We start from the raw sequence: 18856 nt of genomic DNA, 5'->3' as shown, positions 1-18856 counted from the left end.
TACTTGCATCTAAAATTGTAGGTATTGTGTGCATGTGTGTGCATGTTAGTGTTTATCAGTTGGTGGGCACCTACAAACCAGCCATTCTGCAGTTATTTAGAACACTGCAAATAATATTGGGATGGGGCAGTGGTGGTGGGGAGAACAGTTATTCCCAAGACTGAAACCATACTGCAATTCCAGTACAAAAATGTGGCATTGGGTGCTGAATTCAAGTTACTGATCATCTCAGCTTTCATTTAAAAAAAAATGTTTCTGGCCCTCATGGTTGACAAAATATGTTTTCAAGCGCAAGGGCTGGTGAAATAACAGGTGGTCAGAGATCGGGCTTTGGTACCCTGCCCGCAGAGTCTTTGGAAGGGGGCAAGGAACCATGGGGAGAGGAATAAGTTGTTGTTGTTCAGTCGTTAAGTCGTGTCCAACTCTTTGTGACCCCATGGACCATAGCACGCCAGGCCTTCCTGTCCTCCACTCTCTCCCCGAGTGTGCTCAAGTCCATCTTCATTGCATTGGTGATGCTATCTAGCCATCTCATCCTCTGCCGTCCTCTTCTCCTTTTGCCTTCAATCTTTCTCAGCATCAGGGTCTTTTCCAGGGAGTTTTCTCTTCGCATTAGGTGGCCAAAATATTTGAGCTTCAGCTTCAGCATCTGTCCTTCCAATGAGCACTCAGGGTTGATTTCCTTTAGGATGGACTGATTTGACCTCCTTACAGTCCAGGGGACTCGTAAGAGTCTTCTACAGCACCACAGTTCGAAAGCATCGATTCTTTGGCGCTCAGCCCTCCTTATAGTCCAGCTCTCACAGCCATATGTTGCTACTGGGAAAACCATGGCTTTGATTATACGAATCTTTGTCGGCAAGGTGATGTCTCTGCTTCTTACTATGCTGTCTAGGTTTGCCATAGCTTTCCTCCCAAGGAGCAAGTATCTTTTAATTTCATGGCTACAGTCACCGTCTGCGGTGATCTTGGAGCCCAAGAAAATAAAATCTGTCACTGCTTCCATTTCTTCCCCTTCCATATGCCAGGAAGTGATGGGGCCAGATGCCATGATCTTAGTTTTTTTAAATAAGTTATACAAAATGATAAAACACTGTAGAATAAATTATTCAGAAAACATGTATATTTGCATAATTTATGCAGGTTGCAGGCTTATCAAAATGGCCATGTGCTGGAACAGGATGGAGAGATTAGGATTCTTTAGGGAAGTGACCCTCAAACCTTTGAGTAAACTATGCTGGTGAAGGAGAGTAAGGAGAAATTGGCACTTGCCTTTCCCATGTTCCATCATACATACTAATAGTGAACTCAGGTGCTGAGTTAGGACAGCTATATAGCTAAAATGGGGCTACTGAGAATCAAGAGGGAAGGTATCAGCATACTTGGGGCAACCCCAAGGAGTAGAAAAAATCTTAAGGGGGTAAGAAAAAAAGACACCCCCAAACACCCCAATGAGGAGTGAGCATGCTCAGTGACCACAAGATGAGGAGTGTCAGTTGAGGGGAGGAAATGGAAAAGTGCGGGGAGAAAGGGGGGAATCAAACTGAGTATCTTGGAAAAGGGCACGACGGGCTCACTGGCACTCTTCACTGCAACATTTTACTGAAGGTCCCGCTGTCTGTTCTCCGAAGAAATTTTCAGATTTGTCTGTGGCCATCTGCATAATCGCTTGCCCTCTAGTCATCTCCCCTGTGACTTGTGCTTCCAATCAGACTGTTAAGGGCCCTTCTGCCCACATTATATGCCTGCAAACCCATTCAACACGAGACCTAACAGGGAGTTGCAGACAATCTTCGTTCTGTGGCGAGAGTGCTGGTAAGATACAGGTACGTGTTCTGCTCGCATTTAACATTTCAAGGTGTGCACCTAATAAATCTTAGCTCTACATACGGATGTGTGAAGAGGCCTGAAGTAATGGAAGTGCGGTTCAGTGGTGTTATTCCTCATACCACAAAGCTCCTTTGCAAAGGTGGCTTCACAACACAGGAAGGCTACATTCGCGAGTCAAAGAATTTGCCCAGAGGGAGATGTGACATAGCTACATCGCAAAACGTGGGTGGGTTTCAGCTGTCCCCACCCCACAGAAATAAGGCGAGTTTCTGAGCTTCCCCATAACCCAAGCTATGGAGAAATGGGGTAGAAACTCTTTAAAACAAATAGATTGAATTAAAATAAATATGAGCCTGAATTTTCAATGTTTTCAATCTTGCAAAAGGCACACGCACAAAAAGACAACCCCCCCACCCAACACTTATGTTTTACTGAACAAGCATATCATTTGCAAATACAATTTTAAAGACATTTTCTTCAACAAAGTAGATGGGGGATTCCCAAAGCAATCCCCCGTCATCATACAGCCTACTTCACTCTTGCCACCACCCTGCTTCCTTCCCCCTCCATGTCAAAACTCCTAACTGGAGCGCAGCAGCAAAATTCCTCAGAAGAGATTTTTCTCAGAAATTTTCTGAGTTTTCTTGTCTCATCCCTCCTGAAAAAGAGGGCCGTGTTGATTATTATTCTCGGAATATTCTGCACTGTTTTTCGTGGCAGCCATCATCCCTCACTCCCCCTCACAATGTGCTAGGGACAGGGCATCGTGGGGGATGCAAAATGGCAGCCAAGCCACCCACAGAGTTGCCATTGCCATCGTTGCTTGCAGCAGCAGAAAGGGGGGGGGAAAGTAGGGAAAAAATGCTCTGCCGTTGCGAGTGCTAATGATGCGCCTCGCCCCTGAGAAATCTTTGGAGAATTTCTTCTCCTCACCCTAAGGACTATATTTGGCAAAATAGTACACACACCCATTTCAGTAGCCATGAATAGGATGGAGAATTCCGGGAGGTTATTTTTGCTCTGCTTATCAGGAACAGCAAGTGAGGAAGCCTTTGCTAGTCACTATACAAATGCTGCTTCAATCATGGAACTATCAAGCTGATGACTGAGCACTAAGTTCCTCCACAGACGTCCCAGATGAGCAGCTGAAAGTGATAAATGGCCTCTCGCCCCCCCTGGTGCTTTTCCTTCTTCACCTCCTTAGCTTTGAACAAACATGTTAGTTCAAGCAAAAGGCTGCTGGGGCTGCACCCATTGTGCATGACTGGCAGGCTAGACTGCTGCCATTGCTGGAGTTTGTTAATGCACTGTCAAGTGGGGGGGGCAGGGACGGCTGGAGGCAGCCCAAATCTTTATGCTTCTCACATTCACTGAGGCTCCTTGCCTCTCCCTCTTCGTAGTTCTAAATTCGCCACGCAGAAGAAGTCAGATCATGGAAAGTATGCAAAGACCATGTCTGTCAGCCCAGCACGCACACCCACACATGCACTTGCATTCACAGCCCTATCCAGTCATCAACAGCTGAAGCAGCAACCAACTGAGTCAGATCCCAGCCTGCATGAGTCCAGAATTTTACCACATGCTGGCCAAGGAACAAAAAGAGTAAGGTACTTCTCCTGTAGCTGCTTAAGTCCCTCACTTTGCAACCAGCTTTTAAATGCAGCAGGTTGCGGCCATGTGATCTGGAAGGCCTGTTGAATTTCTCTGGGCCCCTTGCAAAGTTTGACAGCTGATGCACATTCACTATAATGGCTCCCTCCAAGTGCAAGACCACCCAACACCATCTATATCACCCAGGGCTGATTCTCAAGCCTTTTTGTATGTCTTAAACATTTTGGGAGATTTAGGGGGTGTTTCCACCAGCGATTTAGTCTGAGCCGGCTGCATGTTGAGGTTAGTTAGGGATACATGAGGTCATGGCCATCCAGTAGCCACCCTGGAGCTTATCAGGGAAAAAACAGTTTTCCTGAGACTGCTTAAAGTCTGATCCTTTTCCTTGAGTCAGGTTCTCCCTAGTATAGTTGTGTATGCTCCATTTAGCTCAGGTATGCATTTAGCTCGGGTATGCTAGCCCTGCCCAGGGGTGTGCCTTTCACCATGACCCCAGTCAAGGGGTGTTTCCTCCCACTGTGCTGAATGAGGCTTGCCCTCTGAATGACCACAGAAATTACAGAGATCCCCCTCAACTGACATGGTACATTTTAAAGCCCAATTCCTTAAGTGCGATTATGCGCCATCTCGAGGCTCCGATGCGTTCCCTTAGGAAGTAACTACTTCACAGTTTCCTTATACAGATCGTGTGTGTTAAAATGGGGGCTGGTTTCCGTCTCTTTCCCACAACAAACCCATTAGTGTCTCCTCAGAAGTAACTCCCATTGTGGTCAATGAGGTCCTGCGGATTAAAATGGGGGCTGGTTTCTGTCTTTGTATTCTCCTCCCACCCTTTCCCAGCACAAGCATATGTGTGTCTACTTGAAAGTAACTCCCATTGTGCTCAATGAGGCTCCTGAAATGCAGGTGCATCTGGACTTTCAGGAGAAAGGAGAAAGGGGGGAGAGGGGAAGTCTCTCTTATTGGTCCAGCAGCCCCTCCCATTCAGATGACGTTCACTCCAACCCCCACCCCCACCAAGAAGTGTGTTCTGAGAAGCGATTTTTACTGGTCCGGAGAATCTGCTTGTGGAGCCCTGCCCACAGCAAAGCCAATTCCTTTAAAAAAATCCAGTACTCCTCCATTAGCTTCTCCTTCCATTGTCATGGAAACACAGCCATAGTCCTAGGAACTGTAGGTATCTCAGCTTGCTGAGTGGGGCTTCAGGTTCTATATTTACAGGGTATATATGAATATATATTGTGTATGTGATATACACACACGCATGCACACACACACCCTGCCCCCCTCAAGCCCTTCTAGAGCAGCTTACAATAAAAATGTAACAATACAGTAATATAATCAAATCAAAATCAAACACATAATAAAACAATAAAATCAGCAGATAAGAGGGCAGCGTTTAACCAGACACAGGAGATAAAACAGATAATTAAAGTGCCTGGGCAATTTTTTTTTTAATGACCTCAAGAGTAGGCACCAGGCAAGCCTCCCTGGGAAGCATATTCCACAAATAGGGTGCAATCAATGAGAAGGCCCTTTCTCCTTCTGTGGCTGCCCATTTCTGTGATTGTGTGGGCAACCAAAGGAGCACAATCTCTTCTCACAGGGAGCCTAATATTGAGATTATCCATCAGGTATATGATCCCAGACCAGGAAGAGTTTCAAACACCAGCACTTTGAACTGGGCCTGAAATGGACCAGGAACCAGTGCAGATGTTTCAGCATTGGTCAAATATGTTCCCAATGCCTGGCTCTACCTGTTCTCATCCTTTGCTGTGCTTCCCCCAACCTCATAACTTCCTTCCTATGATTCGAACCCTCTTTGTTGCCTTGGCAACTACCGAAGGTCTGGTTATCAACAGACAGTAATTGCGGGGATTACAAGTTTGGGAGTTTGAAAGCCATATATCTGCCACAAGCTTCACCAATAAAATAAAAGATAAACCTTCAACACTAACCACAAAAAGGAATTTGAAATATATTGAATACACCGGTGAAATATTAAAACCAGCAGAAAGACAAAATGATAGGTGCCAAAATCACCCCCTTTCTCTGCCCCTTTCTTCTCAAAGTAAACATTTCTCCTTAGAGTGCTCTTCTGAAAACAAGCATAGGTTCCACAACATCTCTTTCCATGATCTGCCCACAACAAATGGACTAATTTGTATTAGTCTTCACTCTCATCCAAGTCCAATAAAAAAAAATCCCAGCTCCCCAAATAAGAAACCCCCCAGCAAAAGGTAGAAGATAACTCTCTGCCCTACCTGCTTGTGGACTTTCAAGGGGACTTTCTTCTTCACCCGCTCCTTGCCTCGATCCGTCTCTCTCCCTGAACTCCCGGCATCATTATTATGGCCATTTTCGCTGGGCTCAGCTGACACGCAGTGTTCAGATTCTCGAGGTTTCTTTCCTGGATGCCTGTCCCATTTTTCCTTTCTCTCTTGAGGCTTCAACGACATGTCCTTCTGTAGGGGGAAAAATCACAGAAAGAAAAAGCCATTAATACAGCCTTTTATTTAGCCATTCAGCTGGTTGGCATGGGCGAGCAGGAATTCCATGCAGATGAGTGAACGGACTAGTGGAGGAGGGATGGATTACTCCATCCCTCCTCTGCCAGCCTGCTTCATTTCTGAGCTAGCCATCGGACAATAGGAGGCAAGCTGGTGCCTTCCAGATATTTTGGACTTCTACTCCCAAAACCCCCAGCCAGCATGGTCAGAGGTTGTGAGGGCTGAAGTCCAAAATATTGGAAGGGCACCAGTTTGCCTACCCCTGCCACAGAGAAAAGTAAGGCTCTTTCTCTACAACTAGCATGGAAACCCAGCGGGCTAGCAGAAAGGAGGACATAGTGATCCATATCTTCTCCTCTAGAGCACTTGGCAGAAGTCACTTTTATAGAACGAGCCTGAGAAGCCAGTAGCCTGTGTTTTCACGCTGGCTGTGAAGGAGTGAGCACCACCAGCATGGAAGAGTACTAGCCTCTTAAACAGGCTAGTAACGTTTTTTTTCTTTTTCAGGCTAATGTCTTAAATCTGGAGCCTGGTCCAGCCAGGACCCACTGACTAAACAGATTCAGAGATACCAATATGACTCAAGTCCACTTGTGTGAAAAAATAGTTTATTGATAGAAAATGGGGGTCCTGGCTAGAACTGCCCCCCTTTATTTCAAGATTACTTGAATAAACTAGAAGTAGCTCCTTAGTTTTTTTTATTTTCTTCTTGTTTTATCCAGACTCATCCCACCTCCTTGATTTGGATTCCTGATTTGGATTCCTGCACTGAACAGGGGGTTGAACTCGATGGGCTTGTAGGCCCCTTCCAACCCTACTATTCTATGATTCTATGATCCCCGTTACAGTTTGCCCATAAGAAAACCTATTACCAGAGGTTTTTTATTTTACTGACAGTCATGTTAAAATGTAATTTAGGGCGCAATCCTATGCATGTTTAGACAGAGAAAAGGCCTACAACTCCCAGCATTCCTCAGCCAGCCATACTGGCTGGGGGATGCTGGGAGTTGTAGGCCTTTTCTCTGTCTAAACATGCATAGGATTGTGCCCTTACTTATTTAATTTATTTAGATATGTTAATACTGCCTTGCAGGGCAGAAAGGAGGCTCAGTGACATAATATAGTAAGCAAGCAAGTAAATAAATAAACATGCATTAAAACTATAACAAGCAATATATAACAGCTCAAATGCAGAACAATAATCCACAGAAAGCGCAATATAAAATAATAAACAATGGCAGGTTAAAAATACAGCCTAATATCATTAGTTAAATACAGACTACAACAAAAAGGTCTTTCAGGTCTGTTTAAACACAGCTAAACAGTGGGCCAAACATACATCCCGTGGAACGGTTCTCCACAAAGATGGGCCACTACTGGAAAGCCCCTGTCTCTTTCCCCTGCCAATCTGATCGGCCTTCTGTTTGCTTTACCAACAGTGAGCAGTAGTTTTGAGCAACTCCCAAAGGAAACAGCATTACAAGGAGGCAACACAGGTGGGGCTCGATTGGTGATTACCTCTGACTTCTCAAAAAGGAAACAAAAAGTTAAAGTAAAAAGTCATCTTTTATTTTGCATTAAAGTTTATCTTAATTTTTGAAATTCTTTGTTATTATTCCCACAACAAGCAGCCATTTCAGGGCAAAGCAGTAATAGCTGAGGAGAACCATAATGTACGGAAAATTGTAATTTTCTCTTTTGCCATTGTCTGATTAAATATATGCTGAAGTAACATCAGCCTTCTTCAAATACCTAAAGGGCTGTCACCTAGAAGAGGGCAAAATCTTGTCCTCTGCTGCCCCAGCAGGCAAGACTAGATTTTAAGTAACAGGAAGGTAGATTATGGCTGAATATTAGGAGAAATGTTTTGATGGTAAGAGCAGTTTGACAATGGAAGCAATTACCTAGGAGGGTGGTGGCTTCTCCCTTGCTTGAAGATCTTCAAGCAGAAGCTGAACATCCAACTTTAGGGGACATTCTCACTCTAGATTTCCTGGAACAAGCAGGGATTTGGCCTAGATGGCCTACAAAGTCCCCTCCAACACTATGATCTCAGTGATATGCTATTATTGCCATCAGGGCCAGCATCAAGGGTAGGCATGGTGGGACAACTGCTGAGGCCTACACCCCAGAAGGGGCCCATGGACAAGAGCGTCCCGGAATTGCTCCTTCTCTTCACCATTGCAATTTCCTTGTTCACCTGTCTCTCACTCTGGCCCAGACAACAGAAGGAGGAGCAGCAGATGCCACTGCCTACTTGCTTACTGGCTCTCTGCCTGTCAAGCAAGCAAGTGAGAGCAAGAGGTGGAGGAGGAGCAAAGCAAGAGCAGCTGGTGACAATGGCAATGAGAAGATAGACTCTCTGAAGGAGGGAGCCCACTGAGGGGGTCTTGGTCAAGGGCCCCAAAAACCTGGAGCCGGCCTGCGCCAGGCTTTCAACACTCTATCCACTACATCACATCGGCTCTCTTTAAATGTAAACACACAAAACAAAAATAGTGTCAGCAGTATACGAAGTTATGTGCTGAGGCAACCTCACTTTCTCATTTATAATTAGCCACAGCCTTCCCCAGGGATACTGAGAAGATAAGGATGACACGAACTGTAAAATGTTGCAGGCATTTTTTTGAAACTGTGCATTAAATGTTCAGCGGTTGCCATTTTGTCCCAGTCACAAGAATGATGTCTCATTGCAGTCGCAGTACAAACTGGAGGCTGCAACAGAAACCCACTTGTTTGTTTCATGCTCACTATTACTTCTACAAGGGTTCCATCAACCTCTCTAAGCCCATAGAAACCTAAAAGCAAAAGGACTGAGAACTAAGACAAAACGTCCTGCTGCTGGTTGTACTGTGTGATTTTCTTTCCCCCGCAATTTTAATTAGCAGATTGTTGCATGCATATGAGGTTCAGCACCAGAAGACTACTTAATTTTCTTTGTACAGCGAAGTTATATACACTGACATTCTAGAGAGGCCCATAATCACCTACAATGACATTTTATTTTGTTGCAAGCTGCTAATTTGTTAAGCAGCCAATATGCAACATCTGGCCACACAGTGAAGTGTGTGTTTTTGTTTTTAAAAAAGCACTCCTCTGTGAGCAAAGGAAGGAAATCAAGGTCATGGCAAGACTTGCCATGCCACATAGATGGCTGGCCGGGCATCGTGTTAACTTTGCAAGCGGAAGCCACTGGCAAAAGGTTTGGATCTGATGATGAGGAAGGTGGACTGAAAACGTTTGTGAGCAACACAGCACCCTTGATGGCTTCAGGAGAGAAAATATCTCTCATATTGTTAGTGCCTGAGGAATTGACATTACTGTACCAGCCCGAGTAGTGCAGTGGTTAGTGTTTCAGACTAAAACCAAGGAGACCCAGGTTCAAATCCCCACCCAGCAATAAATAGTGCTGTCAGAGTAATTGTCAATGGAAATCCACATTTAAAGGGTATAAACACCTACCCTGAAAACCATGTCATCATTTTAAAGAGATTTTAACCCACCTTTCAGGGTGTCCTGCCCTCACAAAGTGGCTCACAATACTACAAAAACATGAACACACACATACACACACACACACACACACACACACACTAGTAGCAGCAGGAGCAGCTAATGATTTCAAGCATCAAATACAGACTAGCACAAATGAGTCTTCGGTATTTTTTTTTTTAACAGCCAGCAGTGATAAAGTCATATATATTGCCCTGTGGAGGGAGCTCCAAAGATGTAGGGCCACCACTGAGAAAGCCCTATTCCCTACTCACCCTACTCACCAGCCCATGACACAAATATAGTGTTAGATGCTCACCTGGGGGCTATTGCTATTGCTACTCATGCCATGCAAACAGCAAACTGGACAGCTAGCACACAATGACATATTAGTGGCTTGTCCTATGCTGCTGAATAAGAACCCCATAGCCTTTGGGGAATAAATTAAAATACAAAATGTAAACATACCTGTTAACTGTGGCTGCATGAGATATAAAGGAATATAACTCTAGACCAGGCTCAATTATAATCTATCAATAAGAAAGGTTTGTGATTGTTTTAACTTGAGGCCTTGGCTTTCACACACACATGCATGCATGCTCTCTCTCGCTCTCTCTCGTGCACGCGCACACGCACACACCGCAATAGCTCCTCATAGGTCAGAAATCTCACTGTTTGCTCAGCCGAGGTTTAAACTCTGCCCTAATCCTTTCTGTTTACATAGCTTATTGAGATTCCAGAGCATGTAGGAGGAGTAATATCCTTGGAGCTTTGCAACAGAGACTGTGTGGCATGCCTACATCCAGGACAGTTTAGCAGCATCCCAATGCTCAGTGCACAGCCAGGAGAGTCAGGATTGTACTGTCTGACTACAGCAGGCATAGCAGTCCGTCCAACCTCTTCCATAAACCAGTCCTCGCATAAGGAATCTTGTGGCATTCAAATCACAAATCATGATGACCAGACGCTACCAGTGGCAGGGGTATGCATCTCCTTCCAGGGCGGTAAATGGGAGAGTTAGAACTCCAAATATAAGTAACAGTCAGAGCCATTAAACATAGGCAGCCTTTCAAAACAGCATATGGTATAACACTAGTGGGTGTCTATGGGGAAATTATTCAAATGCTGGCTCCCCTTTCTGAAGCCTCAAATAGTGCCCTCCACCCCCAAACTTTGTACCACATTATTTATGTGTACGTGTAGCACAAACACTATGTCAGAGAAGCATAAATACATCTCTGGCCTTTATTTTTTTAACCAGTCATGGCCAGTGGAAGGATTTGGACCAGAGCTTCAGTACAGCAGAGGGTCAGCCCTTTTAGCCTGCACCACAAATCTAAATCCCACCCACCCCCCAGCTGCTATTAGCTGCAGAAGGGAAAACATAGAGGTGTGGGTGCCTGTATTGTTGTGCTCCTCTATGGCTAATAGCAGCTTGAGGAGGGGGTGGATTTGCACGCAGGAATTGGTATGAAGAGAAATGGTTAAATCACATGGCCCTTGGTCCTAATCCAAATTGGGGCCACCAACACCCATTTATTTTACCAAAATAAAGATGGCAGAGATGCATACAGACATCACTAATGTTGCTTCTAGTTTGGTTCAGAGGGGACTAGTTCCTCAGTCAAAGGGTGAAACCTTCTAGGCAGTGACATATCCGACTTCAGAAATCAGCTCCACCGGTGTTGACGTAATTCAAGCCCAAACAGCCAAATCTTTGAAGGAGAGTGGTCTTGCTTCAAAAGACCTATTCTGACCCTAAACTCAGGCTACACGATCAATATCAATTACGGTGACTGGAAGAGAAAGCTTTGCTTTTTTAAACCTTAGCCTTACAATACCACCCCAAGGACCATGATTTCTCTTTTTTTTTTTTAACTGTAGCCTTACCATTTTTCACAACGGTAGCTGACATATTCCAGATCAGCCTGTGCTTCGCTTTTTCTTTTCTTTTAAAAAAAAAAAATAACTTGGGTTCCTTTCAAAAGTCTGGTTCAACAATCAGATGCAGCTTGTAGGTGTGAAATACAAAAATGTAAAAAGAAAGCTGAACGAAATCCTTCTAAACAAAGTAATTCCCAACAGCCTTGGTACCGAGATTTCAGTTCACTAAAGATGAACAAAATCCCAGAGTGTATGGTATAAATCTTTTACCTTTTAAGGGATTCTTAAATAGCCATGATTTTGTGAGTGGAAACCCTATTAAGCTGTCATCAATCAGGGCTTTAAGAGTGCCACAGAAGGGAGAATTGTGCTAGCTGCAATGTGTCCCCATCAAAATGCCACAATAATGGAGCAACTGCACCTAACAAAATTCTCCCTTCTGTACACAACTCCCTCTCGGGGTCTGAACTAGAAAGCCTACAGCTCATGATGACCCATTGGTGACGTACCAGCCCCACTTCCCTTCAACTTATGTAATGGAAATAAGAACCATTTTAAAGGCCAAAGCAAGGACAGGTGTTCTTTCCATTCAAGCTGATTGGAAGTGTACACGGCACAGCATTTATACCATGTTCCTGATCCCAGGTGTTACCTACCCTATTCACCAATGAAGCTAACTGGGTGATCTTGGGCCAGTCACAATCTCTCAGCCCAACCTACCTCACAGGGTTGTTTTAAGGATAAAATATGTGTGTAGGGAAAGAACCATACATGCTGCGTTGTGCTCCTTAGAGGAAACGCAGGATATAAATGGAATGAAATAATGAATATAAAAGATTTAACCCCTCCCCAGAAGAAAAATAAGCCAGCAAGCAAGGCTGTTGGAGACTAAGTCCTATGAGGAAAGGTTTAAGGAATTAGATATGTTTAGCTGGAGAAGATTAAAAAATGATGCGATAACCATCTTCAAATATTTGAAAGGCTGTGCTGTCACCCCAGCGATGGAGCAAAAGTGTTTTCTGTTCCTCCTGACAGTAGGTCTTGAACCAATAGGTTCAGATTATAAGTGTTCAGGCGGGCATTTGGGGTGAGGTAGGGTTTTTTAGAGCAGTGTTGGGGCTTCTGTTGTTGTTCTTCAGTTGATTATGTAAATTTGTTATTAGTACTGTATGCCACCTAGAGTGGCTGGGTAGCCAGCCAGATGGGTGGCTAATAAATCAAATTAATAATAATAATAACAACAATAACAACAATAACAACAACAACTAAACATTAGAAAGAAATCCCTGATGGTACACACTGTTCAACAGTGCCTCAGAGGGTAGTGGCCCCTCCTTCCTTAGAGGGTTTTTAAACAGAAGTTGGATGGACACCTATCAGGGATCATGTAGCAACGGACTTCCTGTATCGGCAGAGGATTGGACTAAATGACTTCTGGAGATCCCTTCCAATTTTATCATTCTAAAGTTCCTTGAAAGAGAAGAGAACTTGAAATGGTCAGGTTGTATCTCATTCACAGAGAAAGAAAAAAGAGGTAGCACTGAGGGAGAGCGCAAGAGTGTGCATGCCTCAAACTGGCATGCAAAAAGTCATAATTTATTATTCCACATAAACCGCCTAGGGCATTTCAATAACAAACCCTCCCCAGGGGCACTGAAAATGAACAACATATATCTGAAATAGGTGTTAAATTGAATGCAAAATGCTAACATAAATCAATAACTGTCTGCCTTCAATTAGAAGATAGACATGAGCTAGTATTGCATGAACAACACAAAATCATCAACAAGCTTGCATCAGCACCAGACTCTTGTGGGGTGGGGGTGGGCGCAGTGGTAACAGGGGAAATTGTCCCAGTCCTCACAGACAGAAGGGCCATATCAACGTTGGCAAATGGCCCCCTCCCACTGAGAAAAGAAGGGAGGTTCAAAAGAACATTTAGACACAGGCCTCTCACAACATAATCATATGTCTACTGAATAGTAAGTCCCAATTTTATGTATTTATTTATTATTTCATTTCTATACCGCCCAGTAGCCAAAGCTCTCTGGGAGGTTCACAAAAATTAAAACCACAAAGTGCAGCATAAAACAATATCAAATATGAAAGCTTAAAACCACAATATAACAGCACAACCAGAATAAAACCTAGCGGCAATGCAGAGATTTAAAATACAGATTTAAAACATCAAAGCTAAAAGACTAGGAAGCTAAAATGCTAAAATACTGGGAGAATGAAAAGGTCTTCATCTGGAACTGGAAGGAGAACAACGTAGGTGCCAGGCGAACCTCTCTAGGGAGCTCATTCCACAGCCAGGGTGCCACAGCAGAAAAGACCTCTTCCTGGTAGCCACCCGCCTCACTTCCATTGGCAGGGACTCCCGGAAAAGGACCTCTGAGGATGATCTTAGGGTCCGGGCAGGCACATATGGGAGGAGGCAATCCTTCAGGTAACCCAACCCCAAGCCATTAAGGGCTCTGAATGTTAATACCAGCACTTTGAACCTGGAAATGGACTGGGAGCCAGTGCAGCTATAAAAGTACTGGCATAATGTGATCTTGTTGGCCAGTCCCTGTTAACAATCTTGCTGCACTATTTTGGACTAGCTGAAGTTTCTGGACCGTTTTCAAAGGCAGCCTCACATAAAACGCATTGCAGTAATCCAGACGAGAGGTTATCAAAGCATAGATAACTGTAGCTAGGCTATCTCTGTCCAGATAAGGGCATCGTTGGTATACCAGCCTAAGCTGATAAAAAGTGCTCCATGCCACCGAGTTCACCTGTGCCTCAAGCGACAGTTCTGTCACTTGAACTCCAATGAGTTCAATGGGGATTATTCCCAGGTAAGTGGGTAGAGGACTACAGCCTCAAAGTCTTTAAATGTTCGTGATGTAGTATCCTTTAACACAGGAGGTGAAGAGTGATAGGCATATAAAATCTGTAAACACAGATAGGTCAATCTCAATTTTTAGAAATACAGCTTCTGTCTTGCCCCAAATAGTTAGAAACCTTACAGCACAATCCCATACATGTCTACTCAGAAATGTCCCTTGCTTTCAATGGGGCTTACTCCCAGTTAAATGTGCATAGTATTGCAGCCTTAAAATATCATTATTGTTAAAAACAGCAGCATCCGAATAACAACAAAACCAAATTAAAGTAAAACATTCAGAAACAAGGGTCTCTAGGAATCTTAATTCGAGACTTGAATGACACATGGGACACAAAACCCACAGTTGGTGTAACAAGCAACAAGAACCCAGGTAAAAAGTATGAAGAAATGAAACCTGCTGTGCTTTATAACAGTTATAATGAAAAAAAATGCCTTTGAAAAAGTTAAAAACCTAGCCACAGGGCAACAGTGAGCAGTACATGGAGTCAGTAATGGAAGCATAAGGCAGGTAAGTGGAAACCACTCTGTTAACATAATCTCATTGTATATACAGAGGAAACATGAATTACAGGGCCCAGCTAAGAACAAAAGGGGGCAGGATTCCCCCCTTCTGCTAGTATCCCTCCCGAGCATCCTCTCCCACAGAGTGTAGCCAAACAAGCCCCCTGGTTTTGCAGGGCTCTGTGGGAGATGAAACGAGTGGGACGTCTCAGCTACAGTGACCTTGGTGGAAAACTCATAATGAGTCTGATCGAAGACGGGTTAAAGCTCACTTTAAAGCCTATTCCATAGGCACCGAAGAAATTGCACTTCTCCACCACCGTTGCATCTGCACAGAGTCGCCCAGCGCAGCTTTTTCAGGCGGTCGGAGGCCTATTACACTCTGGCCCACAAGAAGAAAAGGACTACTTGATTGCCCTCTGCGACCAATTTGCGTGACACTTTGCAGATAAAATTGATCGTATCCGTGCTGACATGGATGCCACAGTTGATACAGGTCCAGTGGATGTAACTCTGGTCCCTGCTTGTCCAGTTACAATGGCTACTTCTCAATTTCTACAGCCCAAGGAGGAGGACAGGATCCTTGGAGAAGTGAGGCCTACCGCTTGTGTGCTGGACCCTTGCCCTTCCTGACTTACAAAAGCAGCCGGGGGCAACTAGCTGAGTGGGTAAGGGTAGTTGTGAACGCCTCTTAATGGCAAGGTGTGATTCTGTCTTGCCTAAAAGAAGCGGTGGTAAGGCCTTTGTTTAAAAAACAACAACAACCCTCCCTGAACCACACTGTACTGGATAATTTCCAGCCGGTCTCTAATGTTCGATTCTTGGGCAAGGTGCTAGAGCATGTGGTGGCTTCTCAGCTACAGGAATTTCTGGATGATGTGGATTATCTAGATCTATTTCAATCTGGCTTCAGCCTTGGTTATGAAACAGATACTGCTTTGGTCATCTTGGTGGATGATCTATGTGGGGAACTGGACAAGGGGAATGTGTCACTCTTGGACCTCTCAGTGGCTTTCAATACCATTGACCATGGTATCCTTCTGGGGCGTCTGTCTGAAATGGGACTGGGAGGCAGTGCTATACAAAGCCTCTGGTCTTTCTTAAAGGGGCAATCTCAGAAGGTGGTGCTGCGGGATTCATGTACGGCGCTGTGCCTGTTGGCCTGTGGTGTCCCTCGGTGCTCAATCTTGCCCCCCATGCTATTTAACTTATACATGAAACCGCTGGGAGAGACTGTCCAGGGTTTGGTGCCACCAGTATGTTGATGACACCCAACTCTATCTCCCCTTTCCATCCAAATCCAAGGAAGCTGTTCTAGTTCTAAACTGGTATGTGATGTCAGTAATGGTCTGGATGAGGGCAAAGAAATTGAAGCTTAGTCCAGACAAGACAGAGATGCTCCTGGTTAGTCGAAAAGCAGATCAGGGAATAGGATTCAACCTGTGCTGGATGGAGTTACACTCCTCTTGAAGACTCAGGCTTGAAGTTTGGCTGTACTCTGCCTTGAACCTGTTTGCCCAGGTTTCAGCACTAGCCAGAAGTGTGTTTGTGCAGCTGAGGCTAGTGTGCCAAATGTGCCCATTTGTAGAGATGTCTGATCTGAACATAGTCATCCATGCCTCAGTTACATCCTGTTTGGACTACGGTAACGCGCTCCACATGGGGATACCTTCGAAAACTGATCAGAAATTCCAGCTGGTCCAGAATGCTGAGGCCAGATTGCTGACCAGGGCTGGTTACGGGGAGCAAGTGACTTCCTTGTTAGAATTCCTTCACTGGCTACCAATCTGTTTCCGGGTAGAATTCAAAGTGCTAGTTATGACCTATAGGTTATAAGCCTTGTACGGCTTGGGACTAGGCTACCTGAATGACTGCCTTCTCCTGTATGAGTCTGGCCGGATCTTAAGATCCTTGGGAGAGGCCCTTCTTTAGAGACCACCACCTTCAGAGGTGTGTTTGGTGGTGACACAAAAGAGGGTCTTCTCAGTGGCTGCTCCCAGGCTGTGGAACTCCCTGCCAAGGGAGGCTAAGTTCGCTCCTTCTTAGATGTGCTTCCGCTGGCAGGCAAAGGGCTTTCTATTTAAGCAGGCCATTGGCTGCTTAAATAAATCCACCAGCTCACTCACTCACCTGCATGCAATTTCTCATCACCTATGGCTACCATGCAAATGCTGAAATACAAGGTGGCTAGAAAGCCCTAAGCGGCTTAGGGCTGTGGCATAGGTACCTAAAGGACAGCCTCTTCCCATACAAGCTCGCCTGACCTTTAAGGTCATCTCTTCTTCCGTTGCTCTTCTCCCCATGCCTGTCAGCCAAGGTGGGTGGTAGCTGTCAGAGAAAAGGCCTTTCAAAGGTGATGAGTCATCTTTGGAATGACCTCCAGGGGGCTCTTTCTCTGCTGACCTTTAAGGGACAAGCTTAAAAAACTCTCCTCTTCACAGGGCTTTTCTTTGACTGCTCTGCTGTTCTACTGTTTTAAGGTTTTTAACGCTGCTTTGTTATTGTTATGCTGCTTGTTTCTGTTTATTTGGCTTTTTCAGTTAAGTGATTTAATTGTGTCATTTTATCTGCATTTTTATGGATGTCACTTTGGGCACATCTGTAGGAAAGCAACAGATAAATGCCTCAATTAAATTAAATAAGAGAATGAGCAAAAGTAACCCTATAACATTATTTGCATGTTTAACATGTTTAACAGGGAAAGGTGAAAACAAAACTTCAGCCTGGACAAGAAAGAAAATAAAGTTGTTTTGATATTTACAAAGGTCTAAATGTATCTTAGTCTGGTACACAACCTAAAAAAAAGCCCACGCAAAGAACATCCTTTCCAAATACCTGCTACAGTAGAATACTCTTATTTACCTGCAGATGCATCAGCATTTGGGTCTCAGTAACCTTGTCAGATTATCATATAGTAAGGGAAGTATCCCTGTTAGGTTAACTCATCCTGTATTAATTCTGGCTAAGGAAACAATTGTACCAAAAAGCTATAAATGAATGGAACTATTCACTTGATTCTAAGTCTCACTCCTTCTAATAGTGGACTCAGATGGTGAGTGCTGACCGAACGGAGCCAAAACTGGGCCACTGAGAAACAAGAGGGAAATATCAGCATGACTGGGGAAACTTGAGGTTTATAGAAGCACATTTTTTAAAAAGCCTAAGGGGGAGCACTCCTGAAAAACAACAACATCCCAATGACTGAGCATGCTCAGTAGTGACAGAATGTTGTCTGTTAGAAAGGGGAACAGAAAAAAAGGGGCAAGGAGAATGGAACACACTGTCCTGGAGGTGGGCATGGCTGGCTGGAGTACCTAAATAGGAGTACTCTTATTAGGAGGAGAGAATACATTGCAACATTTTGTGGCAAACCCGACTTGTAAGAATATATTTTAGATGAACTATGAAACCTAAAAAGAAGTTAGCTCAATAATGCATCTCAGCCTCCAGGAGACTGGCTGAATACAACCCTCTTGCTATTCACTAAAATAGTTCTGCAATACTAAGAACAACGAGCATGGCATACCATCCTTTGCAATACTTGAGATCACACCAAAGCTATTTCCGAAGAGCTGTAACAGACCCCTAAATATTCATATACGATATCTGATGTGTAAGAATATCAGAATTACTCATTCACGCCAGTCAAACAAAAGACAACTTAATTCCAGGCAAGTGAGAGGAGCATAAAAGACTCTCCTGGAGCACAGATAAATTTTTTTAAAGGAAAAAAAAGATATATATTCTGCAAAAGCCTAAAAAAAAAGTGCTACATTTCCCCAGCCACCTTCCCCAGGTCTCTCCAGGGGGAAATTCCATGTAACGCCTCTGCTGCATTTCCTCCCTTTCCCCCCCCTCCTGCTCACTTCCCATTTCCTGGTCTCCCAGTAGGTTCTCGCAGCTTGCAAGCGCCTCACTGCAGGGCGATTGCTCACATCTCCTGCACTCCCTCCTGACAGGCGCTCTGCACGGCTATTAAAACTCCCACAGGTGCTGGCTGTCCGTCAGAGAGGAAATGATCCCACTTTAAGCCATCAGTATTTCCTCTGGTGATGGCAGTAAATGCCTGGCGAGCGCTCGCAGAATTACTGTCAATGGAAAGCGTGTCAGGGAGCAAGGGAGCTTAAATGATTGA

The 18856-nt window shown here is 44.4% G+C and overlaps 1 protein-coding gene across 2 annotated transcripts in view; it reads right to left on the bottom strand.

Annotated features, from left to right (window-relative positions):
* The window catches only part of FBRSL1 (fibrosin like 1), a 965642-nt gene that overhangs the window by 660804 nt on the left and 285982 nt on the right, over positions 1-18856 (bottom strand). For both annotated transcript variants that reach the window (XM_084819250.1, XM_084819251.1), the window contains one exon: positions 5706-5906. In XM_084819250.1, the coding sequence (XP_084675376.1) occupies positions 5706-5906 (201 nt within the window). The remainder of the gene's footprint in view (positions 1-5705; positions 5907-18856) is intronic.

Source organism: Heloderma suspectum, chromosome 13 (genome assembly GCF_057233095.1).
Source record: "Heloderma suspectum isolate Gila_16-S chromosome 13, 16-S_ref, whole genome shotgun sequence".
Lineage (NCBI taxonomy): Eukaryota > Metazoa > Chordata > Lepidosauria > Squamata > Helodermatidae > Heloderma > Heloderma suspectum.
Note: the sequence above shows the minus strand (reverse complement) of the source record. Positions and strands in the feature narration are given on the sequence as shown.